Source organism: Nomascus leucogenys, chromosome 10 (assembly GCF_006542625.1).
Source record: "Nomascus leucogenys isolate Asia chromosome 10, Asia_NLE_v1, whole genome shotgun sequence".
NCBI classification, from domain to species: domain Eukaryota; kingdom Metazoa; phylum Chordata; class Mammalia; order Primates; family Hylobatidae; genus Nomascus; species Nomascus leucogenys.
Genome location: NC_044390.1, coordinates 92,042,934 through 92,070,199, shown reverse-complemented (window position 1 = coordinate 92,070,199; position 27,266 = coordinate 92,042,934). Strand labels below are relative to the sequence as shown.

The window sequence follows — 27,266 nt, the reverse complement described above, 5'->3', positions numbered from 1 at the left end:
ACCCCAAAATGAGACCCAGACTCATCAGAAGTCACTCCCCGCCCCCACCCCCAGCCCCTGGTCACCACCCGTCAGCTCTGTCTGTGGATTAGCGCCATCAGGATCCTCGTGAGCTTTTTTTAAAAAAATTGTTTTTCTTTTGAGACAGGATCTTGCTCTGTTGCCCAGGCTGGAGTGCAGTGGCACGGTCACGGCTCACTGCAGCCTCAACCTGTGAGCTCAGGCAATTTTCCTGCCTCAGCCTCCTGAGTAGCTGGGACTACATGCACGTGCCACCATGCCCGGCTAATTTTTATAGAGATGGGGTCTTACCATATTGTCCAGGCTGGTCTCCAATTCCTGGGTGCAAGTCATCTGCCTGCTGAGGCCTCCCAAAGTGTTGGGATTACAGGCGTAAGCCATGGCACCTGGCCCTCGTGAGCTTTCGAGAGAGGCCCTCTCGCTGTTCCTTGTTAACTTGTCCTTCAGGCCTGGTGTCCATTGTCCCGCGGGTGAGCTGGTGTTTGCCTGGTTTGGTTGGTCAGTGGCGAGGTTGAGCTCACGTTTGTAGCAGGTGTGTCTACAGGGACACACTCCTGTGGACGCAGGGAGATCTGGCCACAGGTGCGTACACCTGAGCTCCGATCATTGCTGCGTGGACTGCAGGGGACAGTGTGGGCTGCTTGGCTTGTGCTCAAGACTCCCCTCCCCACACCCAAGTTCAAATCTGGTGTCCCTTTTCCATTCCTGCCTCTCTAGCACCCTTGTGCACCATGCATTCCCCCTCCCCGCGCTTGCTTCTGCCTTCCCTTCCACCTGGAATGCGCTTCCCAGGCGTCCTTCACCTGGCTCCTGTGAAGAGGCTTCTTCCTTCCTTTGGTCTCTCCTGTCAGAATCAGTGGCTCCTGCCTCACCCCTTCTCTGGCGCAGAGCTTGTCCCTCATCGTAGGGCCTGGGGCTTTTTACAGAATGGAGGAAGGGATCCTGTCTGGTTATCTTGTCATTGCCACAGGGGTGCTCTGCAGACCGCAGCTCTGTGCAGACCTCTGGCCTGGCAGGACCTGCCAATACACTGTCCTTGTCTGATGTCCCCTCCCTGCCCCTCTTCTAGGTGCCCCCTTGTTTCTCTCCCATCCTCACTTCCTCAACGCCGACCCGGTTCTGGCAGAAGCGGTGACTGGCCTGCACCCTAACCAGGAGGCACACTCCTTGTTCCTGGACATCCACCCGGTGAGCCCCTGCCATCCTCTGTGGGGGGTGGGCGATTCCTGGTTGGAGCACACCTGGCTGCCTCCTCTCTCCCCAAGCACAGAGCTGCTGTGGGCTGGGGGTGGTGGGAAGCCTGGCTTCTAGAATCTCGAGCCACCAAAATTCCTTACTTCACCCCGACTCCATAGTTCAAGGTAGTTCGAGGGTTTTATATCCCTGTACTGGGTTCTATAAATGGCCCTAAGACAGTAAATTAATTAGAACTTATCAGCTGGGATGTCTCCTACATGTGAGCTGGAGGCAGCCCTCTGGATGTGTCAAGATACCATAAAGATCTTCAGGTACCAAGAAGAGCCTGGAATATCTTGCAGATAAATCACACAGGGAATTTGTCCCGTGTGAAGTTCTGTCTACAAGCAGGGAGCTGGACATGTGGCCCTCCCAAGGACATGCCTTCAGCCTGTGGCCTCTTCTCTCGGCACCTCTGTTCTCTGTAAAATATGCCCAGTTGGACTTGGTGGCTGCTACCATTGATTCAGAAATCTGTGGTTTTGTTTCCTGGGTGGGCACTTGTGGTCTCTCCCATGGGAGAAAACCTTTAACAAAATTATTATTGTTATTATGATTTGTGAGACAGGGTCTCATTCTGTTGCCCAGGCTGGGGTGCAGAGGCATGATCATGGCCACTGCAGCCTCGACCTCCCTGGGTTCAGGTGATCCTCCCACCTCAGCCTCCCTAGTAGCCGGGACTACAGACTGTGCCACCATGCCCGGCTGATTTTTATATTTTTTGTAGAGACGCGGTTTCGCCGTGTTGCCCATGGTCTCGAACTCTTGGGCTCAGGTGATCCTCCTGTCTTGGCCTCCCACAGTACTGGGATTACAGGCATGAACCACTGTGCCCAGCCAAAATTAATTTTCTAAATTGAAAAAGAAAAGCTGTCTATTTTTGAGGTGTACAACATGATGTTATGATGTATGTATATACCTTGTGGAATGCCTAAATCAAGCCAATTAACATATGCATTACCTCACATACTGATGATGAATTGGTGGTGTGAACATTTAAAATCTACCGTCAGCAACTTTCAAGCATACAATACATTGCTATTCACTATATAGTCACTGTGTTGTATTGTAGAGTACAATGCAGTGACTATTGCTCTATTTCCCAGTAGATTTCCTAAACTTACTCCTCCTGTCTAACTGAAATTTTGTATCCTTTGACAGACTTCCCTCTCCCTGCCCCTGGTAGCCAGTGTTCCACCCTCTGCTTCCATGAATTCAACTTTTTTTTTTTTTTTTTTTGAGACAGAGTCTTGCTCTGTCGCCCAGGCTGGAGTGCAGTGGCGCAATCTGGCTCACTGCAAGCTCCGCCTCCCGGGTTCACGCGATTCTCCTGCCTCAGCCTCTCCGAGTAGCTGGGACTACAGGCGCCGCCACCACGCCCGGCTAATTTTTTGTATTTTTAGTAGAGACGGGGTTTCACAGTGGTCCCGATCTCCTGACCTCGTGATCCGCCCGCCTCGGCCTCCCAAAGTGCTGGGATTACAAGCGTGAGCCACCGCGCCCGGCCTTTTTTTTTTTTTTTTTTTTGAGATGGAGTTTCACTCTGGTTACCCAGGTTGGAGTGCAGTGGCAGGATCTCGGCTCACTGCAACCTCCGCCTCCCAGGTTCAAGCAATTCTCCCTGCCTCAGCCTCTCAAGTAGCTGGGATTACAGGCACACACCAACACACCCGGCTAATTTTTGTATTTTTAGTAGACACAGGGTTTTACCACGTTGGCCACGCTGGTCTCGAACTCGTGATCTCAGGTGATCCACCCGCCTCGGACTCCCAAGTTGCTGGGATTATAGGTGTGAGCCACTGTGCCTGACCTGAATTCAACTTTTTTAGTTTCCACATACAAGTGAGGTCATGCAGTATTTGCCTTCCTGTGCCTGGCCTATTTTACTTAGCGTAGTGTCCCCAGGTTCATCGTGTTGTCACAAATAACAGGATTTCCCTGTTTTTATTTTTATTTATTTACTTTTCGAGACAGAGTCTTGCTGTGTCACCCAGGCTGGAGTGCAGTGGCATGATCGTGGCTCCCTGCAACTTCCGCCTCCCGGGTTCAAGCGATTCTCCTGCCTCAGCCTCCAGACTAGCTGGGATTAAAGGCACACACCACCACGCCTGGCTAATTTTTGTATTTTTAGTAGAGACGGGATTTCAGCATCTTGGCCAAGCTGGTCTGGAACTCCTGGCCTCAAGTGATCCACCCACCTCGGCCTCCCAGAGTGCTGGGATTCCAGGCGTGAGCCGCTGCGCCCAGCTGGATTTCCCTCTTTTTAAACGCTGAACAGTATCCCACCGTGTGTGCACCTGTGTGCACCAGGTTTGTGGTGCCCATTCATTCACTGATGGACACTTCGCTTGATTCCGTATCTTGGCCGCAGCACACATGGGAGTGCCCCTGTCTCTTTGACAGACTGATTTCATTTCCTCTGGGCAGATGCCCGGCAGTGGGATCACTGATCCGATGGTAGTTCTGGTTTTCGTTGTCTGAGGAAGCTCCATACGTTTGCCACAATGCTGCGTGCCTCAGGCCCTTCCCGAAGCTCCACGGCGGATGCTGTTCTGCACCATTTTTCTTTGTCCTCCCAAGCCTCCTTAGCCACTGACTAGACCCTCTCGGCCCCAGCCCCAGCCCTGGTCTCTGCCTTCTCTCTTTTAATTAATTCCTCCTCCGGCCTCTCTTGCTCTGCTGGCTTCCGGAGAATTCCACCATGAACACAGTCTCCTGTGTGCTCTCAGTGGTCACTTTCCTTTCAGGGCACGGATTTTCTTTTTTCCCCCTCACATCAAGAAAGAAGGGGTTAAGTTTGGGAGCCCAGAGAGAGCAAACAGCTGTTCTGCCACAGCCGCTTTAGCTGCTGCGTGCAATTCTACCTCCAGACCAGCTTGAGGCTGACAGGGAGAGGAAGTGGCCTTTATTTCTTTGTTTTTTTGAGCTGGGCACGTTGGGGAGGGGGATCATGAGATCAGCTTGCTGCCTGTTGGCCATTAGCCTTGAAAACCGAGCGCGTGTTGGAAGCTGCTTCCGTGTGGCCACTTTTCTGCTCCTGAAACTGGGGGAGGGCATGCGGACGGGGGACTCAACAGGACGCCGCTTATGGTGGTATCACAGCTAAGACTTATTACAATGACAGAATTCAAAGCAAAATTAGCAAAGGGAAAAAGCACCTTGGGTGAAGTCAGGGGAGGCCAGGCTGGAGCTTCCAGAGTCCTCTTCCAGGGGAGTCCTACAGGATGCACTTAATGTCTTCAGCAATGAGTTGTGACAACATGTAGGAGATGTTGTCTAGCAGGGAAGCTCATTAGAAATTCAGTGCCCACAGTGTTTTGCTAGGGGCCGGTTACGTGGGCACCTCTGCCTGGCAGGTCCCAAAATTCTAGACTCTGGGAAGGAAGGCAGGTGCTGAACACGAACCATATTGTTTGTACAAATAATTTCGGCCCAGTGTGAACTACTCTCATCGGTTAGAGGATGGTGGGGACCCTCCTGAAATCTGGGTTCCCAGATGCCAGCAGAATTCCTAAGGAGAGCAGCTTTGGGCCTGCGGTGTGAACTCTGTTCTACTCACGGGTAATCTCATGCCCATCCCACCAGGCTCTCGAGGGCAAGCACTCCCCAGTCGTGGGCGTAAGTGAGGCCTTTGATGAGCTCTTCTTTGCCACAGGGGCCTGGAAGGGCGTCAGCATGCTGGGCCATAATGAAGAAAACATCCTTTCCCTACAGTGTACGTGATAATAACCCAGGCATTTATGGCTCCGAGTGTGGCTATCCTGCAAACCTTACTTTTGCTCTTGCAAAAATTCTGTCAGGTGGGGAGAGTTCTCCCTGTTTTACAGATGAGGAAGCGACTCTCAGTTAAGAAGCACCAACTGCAGTTCTCTGACCTCAAGTCTAGTTTTATTTCCACTATCATTTCCTGACTTCATTCTGGAACCACCTTCCTGTTGTTTTTCATGACACATGTGTGTCACTTCTGTTATTTACTTAAAAAAAAAAAAGTATCATTAAAAAAAAGAGTTGGGTGTAGTGGCTCATGGCTGTAATTCCAGTGCTTTGGGAGGCTGAGGCAGGAAGATCACTTGAGGCTAGGAGTTTGACGCCAGCCTGGGCAACATAGTGAAACTCTGTCTCTACAAAAATAGTAATGATAAATAGGCTGGGTGTGGTGGCTCACGCCTGTAATCCCACTTTGGGAGGCCAAGGTGGGCAGATCGCTTGCTGCCAGGAGTTTGAGACCAGTCTGGTCAACATGGTGAAACCCTGTCTTTACTAAAAATACAAAAATTAGCCAAGTGTGGTGGTGCACACCTGTAGTCCCAGCTACTGGGGAGGCTGAGGCAGGACAATCGCTTGAACTCAGGAGGCAGAGGTTGCCTGCACTCCAGCCTAGATGACTGAGGGAGACTCTGTCTCAAAAAGAAATAAAAATAAAAATAAATTTCTGCACAAGGGAAGCTTTTTCTTACTACCTCAAATAGGAAATTACAAAATTCTCCAAAAAAAGAAGACAACCATAAAAATGAACAGGGAAAAAAATATTAGGCTCTATGTAAAATATTGTTGTCTGTCAGCAGGGGTGAACCTGGGGCCATCTCTCAGCACCATTGTTAGAAGTGGAGATTTTGTGTAGTTGTATTAGAGGGGTATTAAAGACCATGCAAACATCTGGCTGAGACCTACTCTTCAAAATGATCAGGAGGAGTTGGGAGTGAATTGAGAAGGGACTTTTGTCTGTTTTATTGAATGTGGAGGTTGAGAGGGAGCATGGACAAATTGCCATTCTGCACTTTGGGAAACGCTGTCTTAGGAGTACAGGTGAAAGTGATTAGGTGTTTTCCACCCTGAGACAGGCTTGCTTTATAGAAGGAACCTCTTTGAGGCTGTGGACATAACTGTGTGGGAAGCACTTCTTTCCCTATAAGGGGTTAGAACCGGGAGAGGAGATCCCAGTGCACCTGCCCAGCATTTCTAGAACTGTGGACCCCCCCAGCCTGTGGCTTGTTTTAGGTAAGATACAAGCAAGCTCCACTGGGCAGTTAGCTGGGATGCCCACCCTCTTGACTGGGACGAGGGAGAGGAGGGTTGATGGTGTCCCTGGAGCTTGGGGGTGGCCAGTCTTCTCACTGTGTTTGTTGCCGCAGGTCACGGGAATCCCCATGAACTGCTCTGTGAAACTGCAGCTGAGCCTCTACATGAAATCTGTCGCAGGCATTGGGTGAGTGGGGACTGGGAGCTGGGGCTGCAATTGCTCATTGAGAGATTAGGGGCTCAGTGCTCCAGTGGTCCCAGACTCCAGTGACATACTTCAGGAACCAGGGCATGGGGAGGGGAGAGGGTCCTGTTGGGGGTGGAATCCAGTCCCTGCTGATCTTCTCCCTCAGGGGTCTTGGTTTTGAGCCAGGTCCTGACCTGCATCCTGATATTCCTTTCCCAGAATGCCACTTTTCTTTCTCTTTTTTGTTTTGTTTTGTTTGAGATGGAGTCTCACTCTTGTTGCCCAGGCTGGAGTGCAAGGGTGGGATATTGGCTCACCGCAACCTCCGCCTCCTAGGTTCAAGCGATTCTCCTGACTCAGCCTCCTGAGTAGCTGGGATTACAGGCGTGTGCCACCACGCCTGGCTAATTTTGTATTTTTGGTAGAGATGGGGTTTCACCATGTTGGTCAGGCTGGTCTCAAACTCCTGGCCTCAAGTGATCCACCCGCCTGGGCCTCCCAGCGTGCTGGGATTGCAGGCGTGAGCTACCACGCCCGGCCTCCACTTTTCTTTTTTAACATTCACCCCCTCCCCGCCAGTTAGCCAGAGCTTCAATCCAAGCTGTTTCCTACGCGACAGAGTGGCAGAAATGAAAGCCTGGCAAAACCAAACGTTTGAAAATGGAAACTTACCAAACAGCATTCTTAAGTTTCACTATTCATTTTACAAGAATTTTTCAAGCACTGATTTCCTCTTTTTGATTTTTAAAGTAAAACAGCTTTATGGAAATATAATTCACGTACCATAAAACTCACCCCTTTAAAATGCACAGTTCAAAATAACCCCCCCCCAATAAAATGCACAATTCAGTGATTTGTAGTATATTCACAGAATTGTGTGTCTATCACCACAATCAATTTTGGAACATTTTCATCACCTCCAAAAGAAACCCCACACTCATTAACACTCACTTCCCTGTCCCCTCAGACCCAGGCAACCACTCATCCACTTCCTGTCTCTGTGGACTTGCCTATTCTGGGCATTTCATATAAATGGAATCACACACTATGTGGTCATTTAGGATCATGTTTTCAAGGTTCATCCATGTCGTAGCATGGATCAGTATATTTTATGGCTGGATAATATTCCATTGTCTGGATAGATCACATTTATTTATCGGTTGATGGACGTTTGAGTTGTTTCTACGCCTTGGCCATTATGCATAATGCAGCTGTAAATGTTCCTGTGTCAGTCCCAGTGTGGACATCTGTTCTCATTTTCCTTAGGTATGTACCGAGGGGTGGAATCGCTGGGTCCTATGTTAACTCTTTGTTTAACCGTTTGAGGAACGGTCAGACTTTTGCACAGCCTCTGCCCCATCCCCATTCTTAGCAGCAGTGCAGCAGGGTTCCAGTTCTTCCCCACGCGCACCAGCACTTGCTATAACATTACACGTTGCTAGAACTTGGTGAGGGATTATACTGATTTGTTGCTATGTCAGCGTCTGTACTTCTTAGCATATCTGAAATAGTTTCGTTAAAAAAAAATTCTCTTAGAAAAATCCCTGGGTTGCAGGAATGTGAGCATCTATTCAGCTTTGTCAAATGCCTCTCGGCTGGAAAGAATAACACTTTGTCAGAGCACGGCAGCGAGTAATAACTGTCAGCTTGCTTCCTTCATCCCGCCCTTGCATTTTATTTTTATATTTTGAGGCCACTTAGGGAAGTTGTTCTTGATGGATTTGTGGGTAGGGAAACAGCCCCAGGCACGGAAGAGGCGTCTGCAGCCCAAGTCCTCCCTCTGGTTCCACCGCATGGCACCTGGGCTGCTAAATGGGATGCAAATGGGGCCAAGTGGGTGACCCAGATAGAAGAGGCAACCTGTGGCCGAGGATACAGCCCCTTGCCAGCACCAGCTGATTGTAGCCCCATGGAAATGCGGACTCAGTGTGGCCACATCCTCTGCATTTTTCAAAAGGACCTCCAAATCTGACTTTTAACAGGAGCTCTGTCAATTTTTACTTATTGGCAGGTAATTCACATTCTTTTTTTTTTTTTTTTTTTTTGAGACGAAGTCTTGCTGTGTCACCCAGGCCAGAGTGCAGTGGCATGATCTCAGCTCACTGCAACCTCTGCCTCCCAGGTTCCAGCGATTCTCTTGCCTCAGCCTCTCAAGTAGCTGGGATTACAGGCGCTCACCAGTACACCCAGCCAATTTTTGTATTTTTAGTGGAGACAGGATTTCACCATGTTGGCCAGGCTGTTCTCGAACTTGTGACCTCAGGTGATCCGCCTCCCAGAGTGCTGGGATTACAGGCATGAGCCCTGTGCTGGGCCTAATTCACATTCTTAACAAACAGTTCACGCGGGCAGCTGGATTGTGCCTGCCAGTGACCTGTGGACCAGTCACCCAACCTCTCTGGGCTGCACAGCTGCTGACCTCCCTGTGGACTGGGAACAAGGCACTCCAGGAAAGTGGTCTCAACAGCAGATATGGAGGGCCACGAGGGATGGCCCTGGGAAAAGTTTAGAGACACAGCTGCCGGGAAGCAGAGCTGTCTCGTGACCTGTTGGGGAAGCTTCTGTGCTCCTTGCTCGCTAGGTAAAGGCAGTGGGGTTGCATGTTACTTGCATACAATTCCCATTGCTTCTTACAAAGTCTTTCAGAGAAAAGCAGCCAAAGTGAATGGTACCGTCTGTTGTTCTCCCATCGTGTTTCGTCCTCTGTAGGGTGACAGTGTGAGCCCATTTCACTGTGCAATACTCTACTTAACAAGTGGCCCGAGAGACCTCCAATAATTGTGATTGGGGGATTTAAGCCTTTTTTTTTTTTTTTTTAAGACAGATCTTGCTCTTGTCGCCCAGGCTGGAGTGCAATGGCACGATTTTGGCTCACTACAACTTCTGACTCGGGTTCAAGCGATTCTCCTGCCTCAGCCTCCTGAGTAGCTGGGATTACAGGTGCCCGCCACCACGCCCAGCAAATTTTTGTATTTTTTGTAGAGACGGGGTTTCACTGTGTTGGCCAGGCTGGTCTCAAACTCCTGACCTCAGGTGATCACCTGCCTCGGCCTCCCAAAGTGCTGGGATTACAGGCGTGAGCCACCACTCCCGGCCTGTGATTGGGATATTTGAGCCTTTTGTGCTGACTTTGGTCACTGCCCCTCAGTGACTTCCATCTCCCCTCCCTACTGCTGCGCATGGCAAAGTGACAGAATATTTGTGTGTCCATTTCTTTGCTGGGATTTAACAATTATAACAACAACAATAATAAATGTGCCAAGCACTTTTGTATGCCGGGTAGTTTTCTAAGCACTTTACATGTATTACTGCATTTAATCCTCCCTAGAGTCCTAGGAGGAGTTACATTATAATATCTCCCTTATACAGAAGGGACACAGAGAGGCTCAGTAGCATGCCCAAGGTCACAGAGCTCATAAGTGGCTGTGTCAGGGGTCGCCAAGGCCACTGCAGGCTCAATGATTTGCTGGGAAGCCTCAGGACGAAGCATATGGTTGTACACATGGCTATGATTTATTACGGTAAAAGGATTCAAAGCAAATCAGCAAAGGGAAAAGCCACACGGAGCCAAGTCCAGAGGAAAGCAGGTGCCAGTTTCCAGAGCCCTCTCCCAGGGGAGTCACCCAATTCTTGCTGCAAGGAGTTGTGACAACCCACGTGACATGTCGTCTGCCAGGGAAGCCCGCTAGAGAGACTGAGTGCCCAGGGTTTTTACTAGGGGCTGGTCACATGGCCACCCTCTGCCTGGCAGGTACCAAAATTCCAGACCCTTAGAAGGCAAGCTGGTGGTCAGTATAAATCACATTACTTGTACAGATCGCTCAGGCACAGTGAGCCATCCTTGTCAGTTGGGGAGCAGTGGGAAGCCTCCCGAATCCAGGCTCCCAGACGCCAGCTCCGGGCCAGCCTTGCCAGCAGCCGGTGTGGGGTGGAAGGGCTCAGGCCTGCCACGTGAGTACGTGCCTGCACAGCGGCCCAGGTGGGATTCAAACCCAGGCAGCAAGGCTTGAGTGTGCGCCATTAACCACCTCGCCACACTGCCTTTTCTGCTAGACACCTGTTGTGGGGGGGTCTGTGCGGGGCAAATGGTGAGCCAGCCCACCCTGCTGCTCCATACTGGCTGTATTCATTTCCTTTTGCTGCTGTCACAATTTTGCCACAAATGTCGTGGCGCACTTTTAAAAACCATCTTGCAGTGTTGGGGGTCTGAAGTCTGAAAGGGACACAACAAGGCTAAGATCAAGGTATCGGCAGGCCTTGTTCCTCCTGGAGGCTCTAGGGGAGAACGTGTGCCTTGCCGTTTACAGCTTCTAGAAGCTGCCTACCTTCCTTAGCTCATGACCTTAATCCTGGCCCTCCCTGTTTTGTTGTTGTTGTTGAGACACCGTCTCGCTCTGTCATCTAGACTGGAGTACAGTGGCATGATCTATAGTTCACTGCAGCCTCGACCACCTGGGCTTAGGCGATCCTCCCACCTCAGCCTCCTGAGTAGCTGGGACTACAGGCATATGCCACCATACCCTGCTAATTTTTGTGTTTTTTTGTAGAGGCGGGGGTCTCACTATGTTGCCCAGGCTGGTCTTGAACTTCTGGGCTCAAGTGATCCTCCTACCTCAGCCTCCCAAAGTGCTGGGATTACAGGCATGAACCACTGCACTTGGCCTTTCCCTCTTTAAAGCCAGCAGCGTAGCATTGTCCAATTTCTCTCTGCCTCTAACCTCCTGCTTCCCTCTTTTTTTTTTTTTGAGACGGAGTCTCACTCTGTCACCAGGCTGGAGTGCAATGGCGTGATCTTCGCTCACTGCAACCTCTGACTCCCTGGTTCAAGCGATTCTCCTGCCTCAGCCTCCCGAGTAGCTGGGATTATAGGCATGTGCCATCATGTCCGGCCAATTTTTATATTTTTAGTAGAGACGGGGTTTCACCATGTTGGCCAGGATGGTCTCAATCTCCTGACCTTGTGATCCACCTGCCTCGGCCTCCCAAAGTGCTGGGATTACAGGCGTGAGCCACCACACCCCAGGCCCTCTTTTTAAAAATTAATTTTTCTTTTTTTAGGGTTTAAAAATTTGTTTTTGTTTTTTCGTTTTTCTTTCTCTTGCCTGATTGCTCTGGCTAGGACTTCCCGCTTCTCTCTTTAAGGACTTTTGTGATTCTCTGGGGCCTACCTAGATATTCCAGGACACTCTTCCCATCTCGGAACCTTGATGTAACCACATCTGCATGGACCCACCTAGATATTCCAGGATGCTCTCCTCATCTGAGAGCCTTGATGTAGTCACGTCTGCACAGTCCCCTTCGTCGTGGCAGGTCACAGTTTCCCAGGTGTCGCATTGGTCTTCCGGTCTCCTTAGGCACCTTTTGGCTGTGACAATCTCTCATCTCCTTTGTTTTGATGACAGTGACACTTTTGAGAAGCACTGGTCAGGTATTTTGTAGGATGCCCCTCTACTGGGATTGGTCTGGTGCTTTTCTCATGATTAGACTGGGGTGATGGGTTTTGGGAGGAGGACCACAGAGAGAAAGTTCCAATTTCAGAGCATCTAGGGTACATTCCGTCAACATACTGTATCACTGTTGATGTAGACCTTGATAGCCTGGATGAGGTCATGCCTGTGACGTTTCTCCAGTGTCAAGTTAACTTTTATTCTCCCTTCGGATTTTATTATCTTTTTAACTTGATGTGTAAGTTTTAATTTCACAGATAATAAGAACATATCTTCTTGAGGGGAAGAATATGGTTTCCTGTGACTCCCTGCCATCCCCAGCCATACCCACCATCATCAATTTGCTGTGCTTCCTTCCAGGCCTTTTCCTACTTATTTACATTCATATATATGTCGCCATAGAGAAGATACATATTGTCGTTTGTCTGTTTGTCTTTGCTAGTCCAAGCAACACTGAACATCTTTGTGCCTCTGTGTGCATGTGTGAGCATCTCTAGGGCAGTTTCTGAAGAGCGTAATTGCTGGGTTGTGAGGTATATTGGTGGAATTAGGTTTGGCAGTATAGATCAGAAAACTCAACAGTTGTGGCTCAAATGGGACAAAGGTATACTGTTATTTTAAAAATCTTTTAGAGGATGTCTGGAGGCAGACAGTCCAAGTATGGCAAGAGACATTCATGGTCCAAGTTCCACTCATCTTTCTGTTCCATTTTCCCAACACATGGCTTCCATCCTCAAGGTCACCTCTGGTCCCAGTGGCTGCAGAGCTCCAGCCCTTGCATCTGCGTTTCAGGCATCTGAAAGGGAGGAGGGAAAAAAGGTTCACGTCCCAGCTGTGAAAGCTTCTTTTTAAGCAGCCCTCCTGGCCATCCCACATAACGCTTCTGTGAACATCTCATTAACCAGAACTTGGTCACAGAGCCTCACTTGCCACAAGAGAGGCTGAGGTGGAGTCTTTAACTGGGTACATTGCCATCCTGAGTAAAATTTGGGTCCTGTTTCTAAAAGGGACCAATGGATTTTGGCTGGGTCACTGGTGGTCTCTGCCCTGTAGGAGGTGTGAGTTTTTAGTTTAAAAAGATTATTATCAAGTTGTCAAGCTCTTTGCCAGGGGAGATTCCTTCTAGCAGCACATCGAAACGCTGGTTCCCTAAGCCCACACCAATCAAGTACTGTGGCCCCCTCATCCCCGGGGGTATATTCCAAGACACCCAGTGGATGCCTGAAGCTGGGGATTGTACTGAACCCTGAATAGCATATACTATGCTTCTTCCTATACACACACACATCTATGATAAAGTTAATTTATAAATTAGGCATAGCCGCAATTAACAATAACTAAGAACAGAGTAATTATAACAAATACTATAATAAAAGTTATATGAATGTGGTCTCTCAAAATATCTTATTGTACTGTACTGAGGGTAAGAAATGGCAGAAATCAAAACCATGGATAAGGTGGGATGACTGAGATTGCAGAATCAAGTCTCTCCTGGTCTCAGAGCTGATGATCACAGGTTCAAAGCTGTGTGATGTCAAACAGCCCTGTGGGAAAACATCTCACCTTGTCAACTAAAGAAAAAAACAACAACAAAAAAACGCCTTTTAAAGAATTAAAGTTAGTCTTATTTACAAGTATTATTGAGAGCTGTAGACCGAGACCTTCAGCCTGGGGACAGTTTTGTCTTGTGGCTCCTAAAGTGTTTCAGCTCATTGTTTATATTAGGTGGTGAGGGTTTAGTGTGTGCAAAATTATACTAAAGCTGTTTAGATGTTGTATTCAAGCACAATTATATCAAGGTTTGGGTGTAAGACTTTGTTTCACACAGCTATGTCTTGCTTATTTCCAGACAAACTGGGAAGATTGAGCCGGTGGTCCTGCCGCTGCTCTGGTTTGCAGAGGTAAGGGTGCGTTGGGCACAGTGTCAGGGGCGTTTGTTAAGAGCCAATGTGGGCATTTGAGGCAGGAGGCGGGGAGCAGCTTGTAGAAAGGGAGAGGGCTGGGCCAGGGTAACCGGACTGTGACATGGACCAGCCTATCAGAAACTTCACACTGTCCCAGCACCCAATGTCAGTTATCCCACCAAGGTGAAAGGGATCCCTTGAGATGGGGAAGACAGAAGCTGCATGAAGAGGTAAAGTCCCTGGCCTTGGGTGTAAAATAATTTTGTTGAGGCATATGACCTCTTCTGAAAGTGGGGAAGCTGGTTTCCAAGGTGTCAGCTTTTCACTTAAACTTCTCTCGCAGCTTTACAGAATTCCGTCTGGCCTAGCTTGTTATTTTATTTTATTTATTTTTTTATTATTTTATTTTATTTTATTTTATTATTTTATTTACTGTATTTATTGTTTCTTGCCTACCTCGTTTTAAATCAGGGCTAGCTAATGGCCAGGACAAACAAGCCTCCGAATGTCAAGTTTACTTCCTGCTCACAGCCGAATCTGAAGTGGGTTGATGGGGAGGCAGAGCTCTGCTCCCTGCAGTCATTTAGGGTTCCAGGGCCCCGGTGGCCGCGCCCTCCTGGAGATACTCCATTCAGTGGCAGGGAACGCGATGGAGAGTCACGTGAGGCCAGGTCCCCCTCCCATTGGTCAGGACACGATCATATGGCCCTGCCCAACTGCAAGGGAGTCTGGGAATTGTAGTCTCACCTTGTGTCCTGGAGAGAGGAGGTCCCTGGCAGGCTCCAACACATGCTTTAGCCGGGAAGCTTGAGGTGGGGAAAAGCTGAGGTGGGCACAGAGGAAGGTGTTGGGTAGTATCTGCGCTGTAGCCCGCAGCCTGCGGCCCCAGCTCATGTGTTTGTCATTCTGCCTCCTCAGAGCGGGGCCATGGAGGGGGAGACACTTCACACATTCTACACCCAGCTGGTGTTGATGCCCAAGGTGATGCACTATGCCCAGTACGTCCTCCTGGCGCTGGGCTGCGTCCTGCTGCTGGTCCCTGTCATCTGCCAAATCCGGAGCCAAGTAGGTGCTGGCCAGAGGGTGGCCCGGGCTGACAGCCATTCGCTTGCCTGCTGGGGGAAAGGGGCCTCAGATCGGACCATCTGGCCAACCGCAGCCTGGAGCCCACCTCCAGCAGCAGTCCTGCGTCTCTGCCGGAGTGGGAGTGGCCACTGCTGGGGGCTGTGCCGCACGCTTGCGTCTTTTGCATGCCGCGTTGCCACTACTCTGCCTGTTCTGGAAGGCCTGGGACCCTCCCTTGGAGGGGGTGCAGGTGGGCTTTGAGTAATGAGACCTGGTACTTGCATCATTCATTCATCAAGTCAGCACCCGGGGATGCCAGGTTCTGTTAGGGGCGAGGGGACGTACAGCAGTGGAGGAGACAGCTGAGGTCTCTGCTCAGGGGGATTGAGGGGGGCTGGTATTCCAGCCGGGGAGACAGATGAAAACCAAGTAAATCAGCAGAAAAGATAATTTCACTCATTATAGGAGATATGAGGGGTTAGAGCCAAATAGAAATACAGCGTGAGCTACGTGTGAGGTTTTCAGTTTAAATTTTCTAATAGCCACTTAACAGTCAAAGGAAACAGGTGGAATTAATTTTAATGTTATTTAACCCAAATATATGCAAAGTATTATCACTTCAACATGTAATCAGTATAAACGGTGTCAATATTTTTGCAGTGTTTTTGCATGAAGTCTTTGAAATCCTGTGTGTACGATACATGTGCATCAGGTCTCGTTTTGGACTGGCCCCGTTTCGAGAGCTCACCAGCTGAATGCAGCTTCCAGACTGGACAGTGCATGTCTGGGGCAAGTGGGGACAAGGACAGATGGAGCTTCAGGAAGGCCTCTCTGAAGAGGTAGATAGTGAGCTTTGATGTGGAGGCCAGGGAGGCACTCAGCCCACAGCCACATGAGGAATGCTGCCTGGAGCGGCCACTGCAAAGGCCCTGCGGCAGGGACAGGCAAGGTACATCGGAGGGTCAGGCAGGGCCAGGGTGGCTGGAGGGGAGTGAGGGTAGGGACAGAGATAGGAGGTGGTGTCTGAGAGTGGACGGGGCAGGCCGCCCAGGGCCTCGTGGTGCAGAGTGAGCAGTTTGGAACTGATTCTGGGAGTGACAGAGCCGTTGGAGGCTTTTAAAGAGGGGAATCACTAGGTCAGCTGCTGGCTGGGGAATGGGCCCTGGGCTGGGAGGGGTGGAAGCCTGGGCCTAGCGGGGAGGCCCCAGTGGGTGAGGAAGTCGGTGGCTCGAACAGGATGGGGCAGCTGCTATCAGGAGGGAATGGAAGCAGGGAAGAGCTCCAGCCCTGGGCTTCAGACCTCCAGAAGCGGCAGGAAGAGGGGTGATAACAGTGCCCCTCCTTGCTTCGGGGTCATTTATTTATTCATTCATGCATTCACTGCAAGGCCTTTGCACAGGTCAGGGGATGCAGAAATGACCAGAACATGAGATCTGTAGCAAAGATGGGCAAGGCAGGCCTTTAGGCAAGTTACTACAGTCACACGAAGGACAGGAGAGCTGTGATCACAGAGCTCAAGGGGCAGTGGAGATGGGCGAGTGGCTGCCATGGCAGGGGAAGGGATGCTGTCCACTGGCAGGGCATCAGGAAAGGCTGTTTTTGGATGCATGGACCAGAAAGCCACTCTCTGAGGTGGCCCCCACCTGCGTCATCCTAGGGCCACAGGCCGAGGCCTTCTGAGGGGCCTTGGGGCCGCCCCGCTGCTCTGCTGGTCTTGGCTCCTCTGCAGCACCTGCTTCCTTTAGCACTGGTGAATGATTCTTCCTCTTCCCGTCTCTCAGGGAAGCCTTGCCTGCTTCCATGCTTGCATGCTGGATGAGAATAAAGCATTCTTGGTTCTTCACCTTGGCTTTCAGACCTGAAACCCGACTTCCTTTCAAAATTCCTGTCCTTGGGGGGAAAGGTTTCTACAATGTGAGGTGGTAGTCTGGACACCAGCTGTCATCATGTTGCTGCTCTAGCGTTTGAGCTCCTGATGAACAACGACCATTGGGTCCAACCAGCCCTTTTGGGAGCCCCTTCTCTGTTACTGCCCTGGGGGGAGCCAGGACCCAGCAGGGCTGTGACTCCAGCGAGCAAAAGGGAACTCCCTCCAGTTTCTAGACTGAATTATGTAGGGAGGAGAGAAGGAATCAGAACCCACTCTCCCAGACCATGAATACCTTCCCGTGGCAGAGCATCACCGTGGGTTTCCACAGGCGAGGACGCACAGCCACGTGAGGGGTGTCCCTGGGGACTGACTGAGGGGCTGGGCCAGAGGAGGCCACGACAGCCTCATGCCTCTGTCTCCTTCTGTCTCTTTCCAAATTGTCCATCAGAATGGGGACAGGGAAGGACAGTCAGGAAGCACAGAATGTATAGGCTGTGGCTAGGGTCCCATTCCCTGCCGCAGCCCCCAAATCAGCATCCCACCCTCAAATCCAGTAAGAATGCTACGATCGGCAGTGTGGCTCCCCTCCCTGCAGGTTTCATTGGAGGCCACGTAAGTGAAATTTATCCCATTGTGTGTGTTTTGATTTAGCAGGGATTTACCAGTTTTTTTTGTTTGTTTGTTTTTGTTTTGTTTTTGTTTTTTTGATTTCTTTGTTGAGATGGAGTCTCGCTGTGTTGCCCAGGCTGGAGTGCAGTGGCACAATCTTGGCTCACTGCAACTTCAGCCTCCCGGGTTTCAAGCGGGAGCCTCAGCCTCAGCCTCAGCCTTTCCAGTAGCTGGGATTACAGGCACCTGCCACCACGCCTGGCTAATTTTTGTATATTTAGTAGAGGTGGGGTTTCACCATGTTGGCCAGGCTGGTCTTGAACTCCTGACCTCGTGATCTGCCACCTTGGCCTCCCAAAGTTCTGGGATTACAGGTGTGAGCCACTGCGCCTGGCCGGCCTTATCAGTTTTTATGTAATTTGTCCTGATTAAAAAAAAAAAAAAATCACATGTGGGTAAACTCAACATATTTTAATTTCTCTTTAGAGAAATTTCCTCTTGAACCGGGTATGGTGGCTCTTGCCTGTAATCTGAGCTACTCGGGAGGCTGAGGCGGGAGGATCACTTGAGCCCAGGAGTTGGAGGCTGCAGTGAGCCATGATCACACCATTGCACTCCAGCCTGGACAGCAGAGTGAGATCCTGTCTCAAAAATTTAAAAAAGCAATAATTTTTTCTTCTCAAGTCATTCTTTAAAAAAAAATCAAAAGTATTTCAACAGAACAATCTGTTCCTGGTTTATTTTAAACAAGCCCCCCAGCTCAGTCCACTGGTTGTCGGTCTCCATGGCCCATCTCCCCACCTTACTTCCTCACTGGCTTAAATTTTCAAGTGGATGAGCCCTTTTCAGCTTGGCTTGTCCACCTCCCAGGTGTGTTTCCTGAAGATGCTTGTCCTTCTGTCTGAGAGCAGCAGCTCCCCACAACTCAGCCACCTGCAATCGTTGAGGGTTGTTGGACTCTAAACTTCTGTGCCTTTCCTGTTTCCTCTTTGCCTTTTGCAAATCGAAGAACCGTGTAAAACCATTTTTATGTGGCTTCAACGTCAACTATAAATTAGCTTGGTTATCTTCTAGGAGAAATGCTATTTATTTTGGAGTAGTAGTAAAAAGGGCTCAAAGGATAAGGAGGCCATTCAGGCCTATTCTGAATCCCTGATGACATCAGCTCCCAAGGGCTCTGTGCTGCAGGAAGCAAAACTGTAGGTGGGTACCAGGTAATGCCGTGCGCCTCCCCGCCCCCTCCCATATCAAGTAGAATGCTGGCGGCTTAAAACATTTGGGGTCCTGCTCAGTCCTTCAGCCTCAACTTCACCTGGAGTGTCTACAGACTGAAGATGCGTATTTGTGTATTTTGCTTTTGGAGAAACTGCCCTTCCTATGTTCTGAGTGAATAGCAGTTTTTTTGATCCCAGAGGGTGACTTGTATTCTGTGGGCTGGTGCCTATTTGCAAGGTCACATTAGAAAGGCAGGAGCAAGGCTTAGGCCTGCTGCTTCTGGGACTGAGGGTAGGATTGCCAGATTGAGCACAAACAAACGAAACACAAGAAACAACAGAAGGGTGCCTGTTAAATATGAATTTCTGGTAAGCAATAAGTAATTTTTATTGTGTCCCATGCAATGATAGGACGCACGTATCCTGAAAACCTGTCTGTGGTTCACCTGAAATTCACATTTATTTATTTTATTATTATTATTTTTTTATTATTTTTTTTTGAGACGGAGTCTTGCTCTGTCGCCCAGGGTGGAGTGCAGTGGCGCAATCTCGGCTCACTGCAAGCTCCGCCTCCCGGGTTCACGCCATTCTCCTGCCTCAGCCTCTCCGAGTAGCTGGGACTACAGGCGCCCGCCACCACGTCCAGCTAATTTTTTGTATTTTTAGTAGAGACGGGGTTTCACCGTGGTCTCGATCTCCTGACCTCGTGATCCGCCTGCCTCGGCCTCCCAAAGTGCTGAGATTACAAGCGTGAGCCACCACGCCCGGCCTGAAATTCACATTTAACTAGGCATCCTGATTTTATGTGGCCGCCCTATCTGCCGGGGACATAGGCTGATGCCCCTGGGGGTTCTGCATTTCTTTGGCCAGGTTCCTGTAGGGCTGAAGTCGTGGGGGAGCCGTGGCCAGGCATGGTGTCCTTGCCAGGGGAGGTGACGGGCAGAGCCGCAGGCCCTACAACTTGGGGTTGGGCAGGGGCGAGTCGCTCTACGGTGGTGCCTCTGATAATAGCTGTTATTTTAGTTTCTGAAAAATGTGCTGCCCTCAAGAGCTTCTGAGGCTAGGCCTACTTGGGTGAAAATAGCTTTCCAGGGAGCCACATTGTGGGGACGTGAGGCAGCAGCCCCACTCTTTGGGGCCACTTGCCAGGGCTGGACAAGGACATGAAAATGCCAAGGGGTGGGCAGGCAGGAGCCTGGTGGCGTTGGCAGGCGCTGCCAGCCCTGTGTCCCAGTCAAGCTCTGGGGCGCCCTTCCTGTCCATCTGGGAGTAGGGGGCGGAGTCTGACTATGTTGGGGCGGAGTGTTAATATTAGGAGGGGATTTTCTCTGGGACTGGGTCCCCAGGCTTGGGGGCAAGGCCTTCTGGCTGGACCCCCTTACCTTCCTCTCTCCCAGGATTCCTCCAGGACACCGTTGTGCTGTGCATGATTTGGCCCCATCGGTGTCCCTGCTCCTTCCAGCACTGCTCCCTTCTGCAGAAACTTGCCTGGGATTCCCAGGGTGCAGGGGTGGGGGCTGGTCAGGGCCTGGTCAGTGTAGAGGAAAAGTCAGGGAGCTTTTCACTTTTAGCACAGAGTGGCCAGGGCACCATGGCTGCACCTCCCTGGACATAACCAGGATGTCCTGTCATCTGCCCCCCAAACAAAACTGGGGTCTCCCCTTTATTTTGCCAACAGAATCCAATTTTTAGGTGATGAGACAAGTGTTTGACTTAAAAAGACCCTCCTGCCTTGCCTTCTGGAAGGTCTGGAGCCCAGCCCAGCGCCCCGGATCCCCTAGGCATGTGAAACGGGGAATGCAGTGTCCTCCAGTGGCCGGCTTCAGCTTGGGGTGGGCACCTGGGTGGTGGCCGGTGGTCCCCCTGCAGGCTACTGCTGCCCCCTCTTGGGTCCTGGTCTGCGGCTCAGGCCTGAGTCCCTGGGGAAGGCCCCACACCTTTGCCCTGTACCTGGCTATGGGGAGGGCCCTGAGGGGCTGCCTTGCTTGGGAGAAGGGGGGAAAATGGATATTTTTATATAAATAAGAAAAAAACAGCCCCTCTGGGCAGATGAGGCCTGCTATAGGGCAGGGAGCTTGGTAAATTGTGTGTCCACTGGTCTGTAACCCTTCAGCTGGGTCCTTTTGTGCAGTGAACAGCCTGGACAACTGTCCAGGTGGCCCTTCAGGGATATGTTCCTGGACCTTTCTTAGCTTCTCACCGATCTTTCTCCCACGCCAAGTCTGTGTTCCTCAGTCAAACAAGAGGCGAGGAGGAGGAGGAGGAGGAGGAGGAGGAGGAGGGGGAGGAGGAGGAGGGGAGGGGGAGGAGGAGGAGGAGGAGGAGGGGGAGGAGGAGGAGGAGGAGGAGGGGGAGGAGGAGGAACCGGCTTCACCCTCTGGCACCTGGGGGTTTTGTTCCACGTGTCTTCCTTGGGAAAGACCAGGGGTTCTTTTACAGCCTGGGGGTGGTTTCCCTTTTCTACTTTTGAGTGAGACTTTCTCAAGTCACGGCTCTTTGGGCCCACATGGCTAAGGTCTAGCCACCTGTGGGTGTCCTGTGCTGCCTCAATGGGTGGCGTAGGGGCGGGGCTGGCCTCCCCTGTGCCTGGCTCAGTGTAGCAGACCCTGGCCCTTGTGCCCGCTCTCTGCCCTGCGCAGGAGTTTGATTTTCCTACCCCGTGGTGAAGCAAGCACAGGTGGGCGGAGGTGGGCAGCGATTTCCAGCCCCAGCCCCTGGGGCAGGGAGGCCTCTGTTGCTCAGGGCAAGGGAGGCAGGGGGCTTAGTGGGACAAAGGCTCACCCCACACTCTTATCATTAGCATTATCTGTATTTTTAATTTTTAAGTTGAGAAATTTTCTACAACTGCCAAACTAGACAAATGACAGTATCCAGTTCCCCTCAGCCAGACTCAGCCATTGCTGACAGCTGTCAGTGTTGAAGAGGGTCAGCATCTTGTGCCCTTGGTTTCACTCGCTCCCTGTGTGGCCCTCGTCCCTCTCCCCACGTCTCGTGCCCCGTGCGCCCTGAGCAGCCATCGCCAGGAACTTGGCATGTGGGTTTGTTTTTTCTGAATCTGCATGTGCGCAGCCATGAGCATGAGGTCACTTTTTGAATGTGACCGAAGCTGCATCCTGCTGCGTGTATTGCTGTGTGGCTGGCTTTCCTCCCTGTCTTCTGTTCGTGAGTGCTGTTCAGGCTGAATACCGTCCTGTGACATTGGTTTAAAAACATAGACCAGGCGTGGTGGCTCACGCCTGGAATCCCAGCACTTTGGGAGGCTGAGGTGAGAGGATCGCCTGAGCCCGGGAGTTCGAGACCAGCCTGGGCAGCGTAGTGAGACCTGATCTCTACAAAAAATAAAAAAGTGAGCCGGGCGTGGTGGTGGCACCTGTTGTTGTCCCGGCCACTTGGGAGGCCGAGGTGGGAGGATCACTTGAGCCCAGGAGTTCAAGGCTGTGGTGAGCCGTGATGGCACCACCGTACTCCAGCCTAGGCGACGGAGAGACCCTGTCTCTAAAAAATAAAAAATAAATCAACACATAAACATACGTTCTCTTCCTGAGGGACAGAGCTTGCCCTGGTTGTTCCGTGTTGACTGTGCTGCACACAGGCCCCCCCTTGCTCTGCCCCTCACTGTATTAAGTCTCTTTGGGCCTCAGTTTCTCCATCTCTAAAGGAGGTCGGGGAGGCCAGGCGGGTATCGAGTGAGATGAAGAGGCCCTTGGAGACATTCCAGGAGTCTATAGGTGACTCCAGTCTCTTCTCACCTCTGACAGCCTGGTGGCGGGGGTGGAGTCTGTGCTGGGGATGTGGGTATAGGGCTGGGGTGGGCGGGGATGAGGGTGGGGTTTGGTGACAGGGCGTGGGTGGTCACCCAGCTTTGCCTTTCTCCACAGGGTCCAGAGGACACCGTGAGCCAGCCAGGCCTGGCCGCTGGGCCCGACCGGCCCCCCAGCCCCTACACCCCGCTTCTCCCGGACTCCCCCAGCGGACAGCCCCCCAGCCCCATAGCCTGAGCCTCCAGCTGCCACGTGCCTGTTGCACACCTGCACACACGCCCTGGCACACGTACACACACGCGTGCAGGCTTGTGCAGACACTCAGGGATGGAGCTGCTGCTGAAGGGACTTGTAGGGAGAGGCTCGTCGACAAGCACTGTTCTGGAACCTTCTCTCCACATGGCCCACAGGCCTGACCACAGGGGCTGTGGGTCCTGCATCCCCTTCCTTGGGTGAGCCTGGCCTGTCCCGTTCAGCCATTGGGCCCAGGCTTCCTCCCCTTCAAGGTGAAACACTGCAGTCCCGGTGTGGTGGCTCCCCATGCAGGACGGGCCAGGCTGGGAGTGCCGGCTTCCTGTGCCAAATTCAGCGAGGACTCAGTGCCCAGGCCCTGGCCACAAGCTTTGGCCTTGGTCTACCTGCCAGGCCAGGCAAAGCGCCTTTACACAGGCCTCGGAAAACAATGGGGTGAGCACAAGATGCCCCGTGCAGCTGCCCGAGGGTCTCCGCCCACCCCGGCTGGACTTTGATCTCCCCGAAGTCTTCACAGGCACTGCATCGGGTTGTCTGGTGCCCTTTTCCTCCAGCCTAAACTGACATCATCATATGGACTGAGCCGGCAGCAGGCTGTGCCCCCAAGCTGCCCCCATGCCCTCACAGGGTCCCTCAGATTATAGGTGCCCAGGCTGAGGTGAAGAGGCCTGGGGGCCCTGCCTTCCGGGCGCTCCTGGACCCTGGGGCAAGCCTGTGACCCTTTTCTACTGGAATAGAAATGAGTTTTATCATCTTAGAAAAATAACTCACTCTTGAAGTAATAAACCTTTAAAAAAATGTGATGCCTGCCTCTGTGACAGCCTTGTTTGCTGAGGTCGTGGGGGTGGGGGCCTCTGGGAGGTTCAGGGCTCTTCTTCTCTTGGTCAATAGCTCCTTTCTGGTGGCTGCCAAGAGCGTCTCTCCCAGGGCCGGGCTGCTGGCTTACCTTCCTGTTGTTTTTAAATTTCAACCTTGTGCAATGTTGAGTTTAATAGAAATACTGCATGAGTACGCCGTTGTTTAGAAGCAGCAGGGTCTGAGTGCCATTCCCCCTCCGCCCCCGGCCATGCCCACAGCCCCCAGTGCAGACACTTTTGCCACTTTTGCATGGGGCCCCCTGGATGTGTTTCTGTGCATTTATCTACAAATCCTGGTGCCCGTGGGACATGCCCCGTGTTGTTCTAGGCCTTTGCTTTTTGCTTGTTACATAAATGGTGAAGAAGAGAAGTGGGTAAGAGAACAGATTGGAGCCGTCTAAAAGTTCTCATCTTGAGTGTAGAACATTGCAAAGGATGGAATTTTCTCCGATTGTCATCATCGTTGATGTCTGAGTATGAGACCATTTCATCAGTATTTAAGTGTGCCCGCTGGGATCTAACTAGGACAGGAGAGGGTATTCACTGCCAAACATTTCAAATAATACACGAACAAGCTCTTTTATCGTCAGAAATGTTATGCCCTTTTCCCCCTTAAACTTGTATTTCATTTCTTCTTCCCTCCTAAAATTGTATCTAAATGATATTTATATTTGATGCTTTTAAACCTTTTATTAATCACTTTTATACTTGCCTGCAACATAAATATATAAGTTGAAGCAAACTTTTTTTTTTTTTTCTTGTAACCATCAAGGGTAAATTTTTTTAGGTCTGGGGCTGCCATAACAAAATACCATCAAGGCCGGGCGTGGTGGCACATGCCTGTAATCCCAGCCCTGTGGGAGGCCAAGACTGGAGGATTGCTTGAGGCCAGGAGCTCAAGACTAGTCTGGGTGATATGGTGAGACCCTCATCTCTACAAAGAAATACAAAAATTAGCCAGGCATGGTGGTGGGTGCCTGTGGTCCTAACTACTCAGGAGGCTGAGGTAGGAGGATTGCTGGAAGCCAAGAGGTTGAGGCTGCAGTGAGCTGTGATCGTGCCATTGCACTGCAGCCTGTGAGACAGAGCGAGACCCTGTCTCAAAAAGAAAAAATACCATCATTAGGTGGCTTAAACCATTTATTTCTCACAGCTCTGGAGACTGGAAGTCTGAGACCAGGGTACCAGCAGGGTTGGGTTCTGGTGAGGTGTCTCTTCCTGGCTTGCAGATGGCCGCCTTCTCTGTGTCCTCACACAGCCTTTCCTCGGTGTGAAAGGGGGAAGGGAGAGGGAGAGCGAGAACTCTGTGGTGTCTCTTATAAGGACACTGATGCTATCAGGGCCTCATTTAATTATTTTCTTAGAGGCCCCATCTCCAGACACAGCCACACTGAAGGTTAGGGCTTCAACATAGGAATTTTGGGTCAACAGAAACATTTAGCCTATACCATCTGGATTGCCTGTCAACTCTCAGGACACAATTGGTCAAAACTATATCATTATGTTTTATGTTACATATCAAAGAAACAAAATTTTATTGGAATGCATGTCCTTTTGGTATGCATTTTATATATCTTTTTCATTTACAGATTAGACTGTGAGTGTGTGTACAATTCCATGAATTTTGACATGTGGATAGAATCATTACCCTACAATCAAGACACAACAATTTCATCATCCCCCAAGACTTCCTCGTGCCTTCTCTTTGTTTTTTGTTTGTTTTACAGTGGGCTCCCATTTTTTTTTTTGTTTTTTTTGAGATAGAGTCTCGCTCTGTTGCCCAGGCTGGAGTGCAGTGGTTTGATCTTGACTCACTGCAGCCTTCACCTCCCAGGCTCAAGAGAGCATCCTGACTTAGCCTTCCGAGTAGCTGGGACCACTGATGTGTGCCACCACACCTGGCTAATTTTTTTTGTAGAGATGGGGGTCTGGCTGTGTTGCCCAGGCTGGTCTCAAACTTTTGACTTCAAGCATTACTCCCACCTCAACCTACCAAAGTGCCTGGGATTACAGGCGTGAGCCACTGCACCCAGCCTGTGACCTGTGCTGCCTTCCTCCCACTTTGTAGGGAAGTCCCTTGTCCCCATGCTTAGTCCTTGGCCACTAGCTATTTTTACCTTTTCCAGAATGTTCTAAATGGCATCTGCAGCCTGTAACCCTCTGAGCCTGGCTTCTTTCACTCAGCACTGTCTCTAGATGCATGCCTATTGTTGTGTGTAGCAATAGTTCATTTCTTTTCGCTGCTGAGCGGAACTCCATGGGGTGCACACACCAGTGCTTTTCAGCCGTTCACTTATTGAGGGACATGTAGAGTGGTTCCAGCCTTTGGCAATTGTATTAGTTGGTTTTCACGCCACTGATAAAGACATACCCAAGACTGGGTAACTTTTAAAGAAAAAAGGTTTAATGAACTCACAGTTCACATGGCTGGGGAGGCCTCACAATCATGGTGGAAGGCAAAGGAGAAGCAAAGTCATGTCTTACATGGGACCAGACAAGAGAGAATGAGAGCCACGTGAAAGGGGAAACCCCCGATCAAACCATCGGATCTTGTGAGACTTACGCACCACCAGGAGAACATTATGGGGGAAACCGCCCGTATGATTCAGTCATCTCCCACTGGATCCCTCCCACAATATGGGAATTACAGGAACTGCAATTCGAGATGAGATTTGGGCAGGGACGCAGCCAAACCATATCAGCAACTATGAACAAAGCTGCTGTGAACGTTCATGTACAGATTTGTGTGTGAAGGCGTACGTTCATTTCCCTGGGGTGTATACGTCGGAGTGGGGCTGCTGAGTTAAACTGGAGCTCTGCGTTTCACTTTTGGGGGACTGCCGGTTTCACAGTCGCTGCACCAGGCTGCATTCCCATCAGCTCTGCGTCCTCACCAGCATCTTGGTGCTTTCAGATTTAAAAAACTTCAGCCCTTCATAGTGGTTTCTCACTGTGGCTTTTATTTGCTTAGAAATACTTCTTGTCCTGAGATGAGTGGGACTTCCTCTCCACCCCCAATTAATTCATGTATCCGTGAATGACTGCAACGTATTGCTAGAATGAAACCATTTTTTACCATCAATTCTTTGTCGCTGCAAGTGCAGAGAAGCCTTGTTTTCATAAGGAAGTTGCCGGGAATGGAATTCTTATACTCCTTCTGGGTAGCACGTGAATGTCACACAGCGATCTGTCATGGGACGTGATTTTCACTGATCTCCCAGCTGACAGGTCCGTTTGACCTTTCTTCAAATTTGTAGAAAGCAGCAAAGGGGAAACCACCGGCTTGCAGAAGCATTTCTTACCCAATCTTTAGATGGGTTCTCGAAACCCGTGTCCGGGAAGTTCCCTCTGATTGGGGCTGGAGGTCAGGGAGGCTTTGCCCATTGGCTGTAGAGTGGAGGGGTGGGGGGTCTTGTGACCTGCCCGGGGGGACTGGCAGGCGAGTGACAAGCTCAGGAGACAGTCCAGGCCCCGAGGATGCTTCCCTTCAAACTCCCCATGTCTGATCCTCTGGGAAGCTGAGCCCAGCTGAGCCCAGCTTTGGTTGTTTGATAGCCACTGTGAGGATTTTGACTTAATCTGCATATGCGACACATCACAGATGCTTTTAACTCTTGCATTCAGGTCTAACTGCTCATAAAACAGAAAAAAAGACAGTCCCCAGAAGGCATTCGGGTTTTGTTTTGTTTTTTTTCTTTTTTTTTGGAGACAGGGTCTCACTTTGTCACCTAGGCTGGCACAATCACTGCTCACCGCAGCCTCGACCTCCCAGGCTCAGGCGATCCTCTCACCTCAGCCTCCCAAGTAGCTAGGATTATAGGCCT

At 50.7% G+C, this 27,266-nt stretch overlaps 1 protein-coding gene across 13 annotated transcripts in view; it reads left to right on the top strand.

Moving 5' to 3' along the window:
* The window catches only part of LOC100602794 (scavenger receptor class B member 1), a 105,341-nt gene extending 81,953 nt beyond the window's left edge, over positions 1–23,388 (top strand). For 8 of the 13 annotated variants that reach the window (XM_030821661.1, XM_030821660.1, XM_030821659.1 and 5 more), the window contains 4 exons: positions 1,091–1,209; positions 6,390–6,463; positions 13,760–13,811; positions 14,733–16,759. In XM_030821661.1, coding sequence (XP_030677521.1) covers positions 1,091–1,209; positions 6,390–6,463; positions 13,760–13,811; positions 14,733–15,140 — 653 coding nt within the window. In that variant the 3' untranslated portion in view covers positions 15,141–16,759. Of the gene's footprint in view, positions 1–1,090; positions 1,210–6,389; positions 6,464–13,759; positions 13,812–14,732; positions 16,760–18,432; positions 18,562–22,450 lie in introns of those variants that run through there. The other 5 variants (XM_030821666.1, XM_003276250.4, XM_030821664.1 and 2 more) reach the window with 2 other exon arrangements.
* The last annotated feature ends 3,878 nt before the right edge of the window (positions 23,389–27,266 follow it).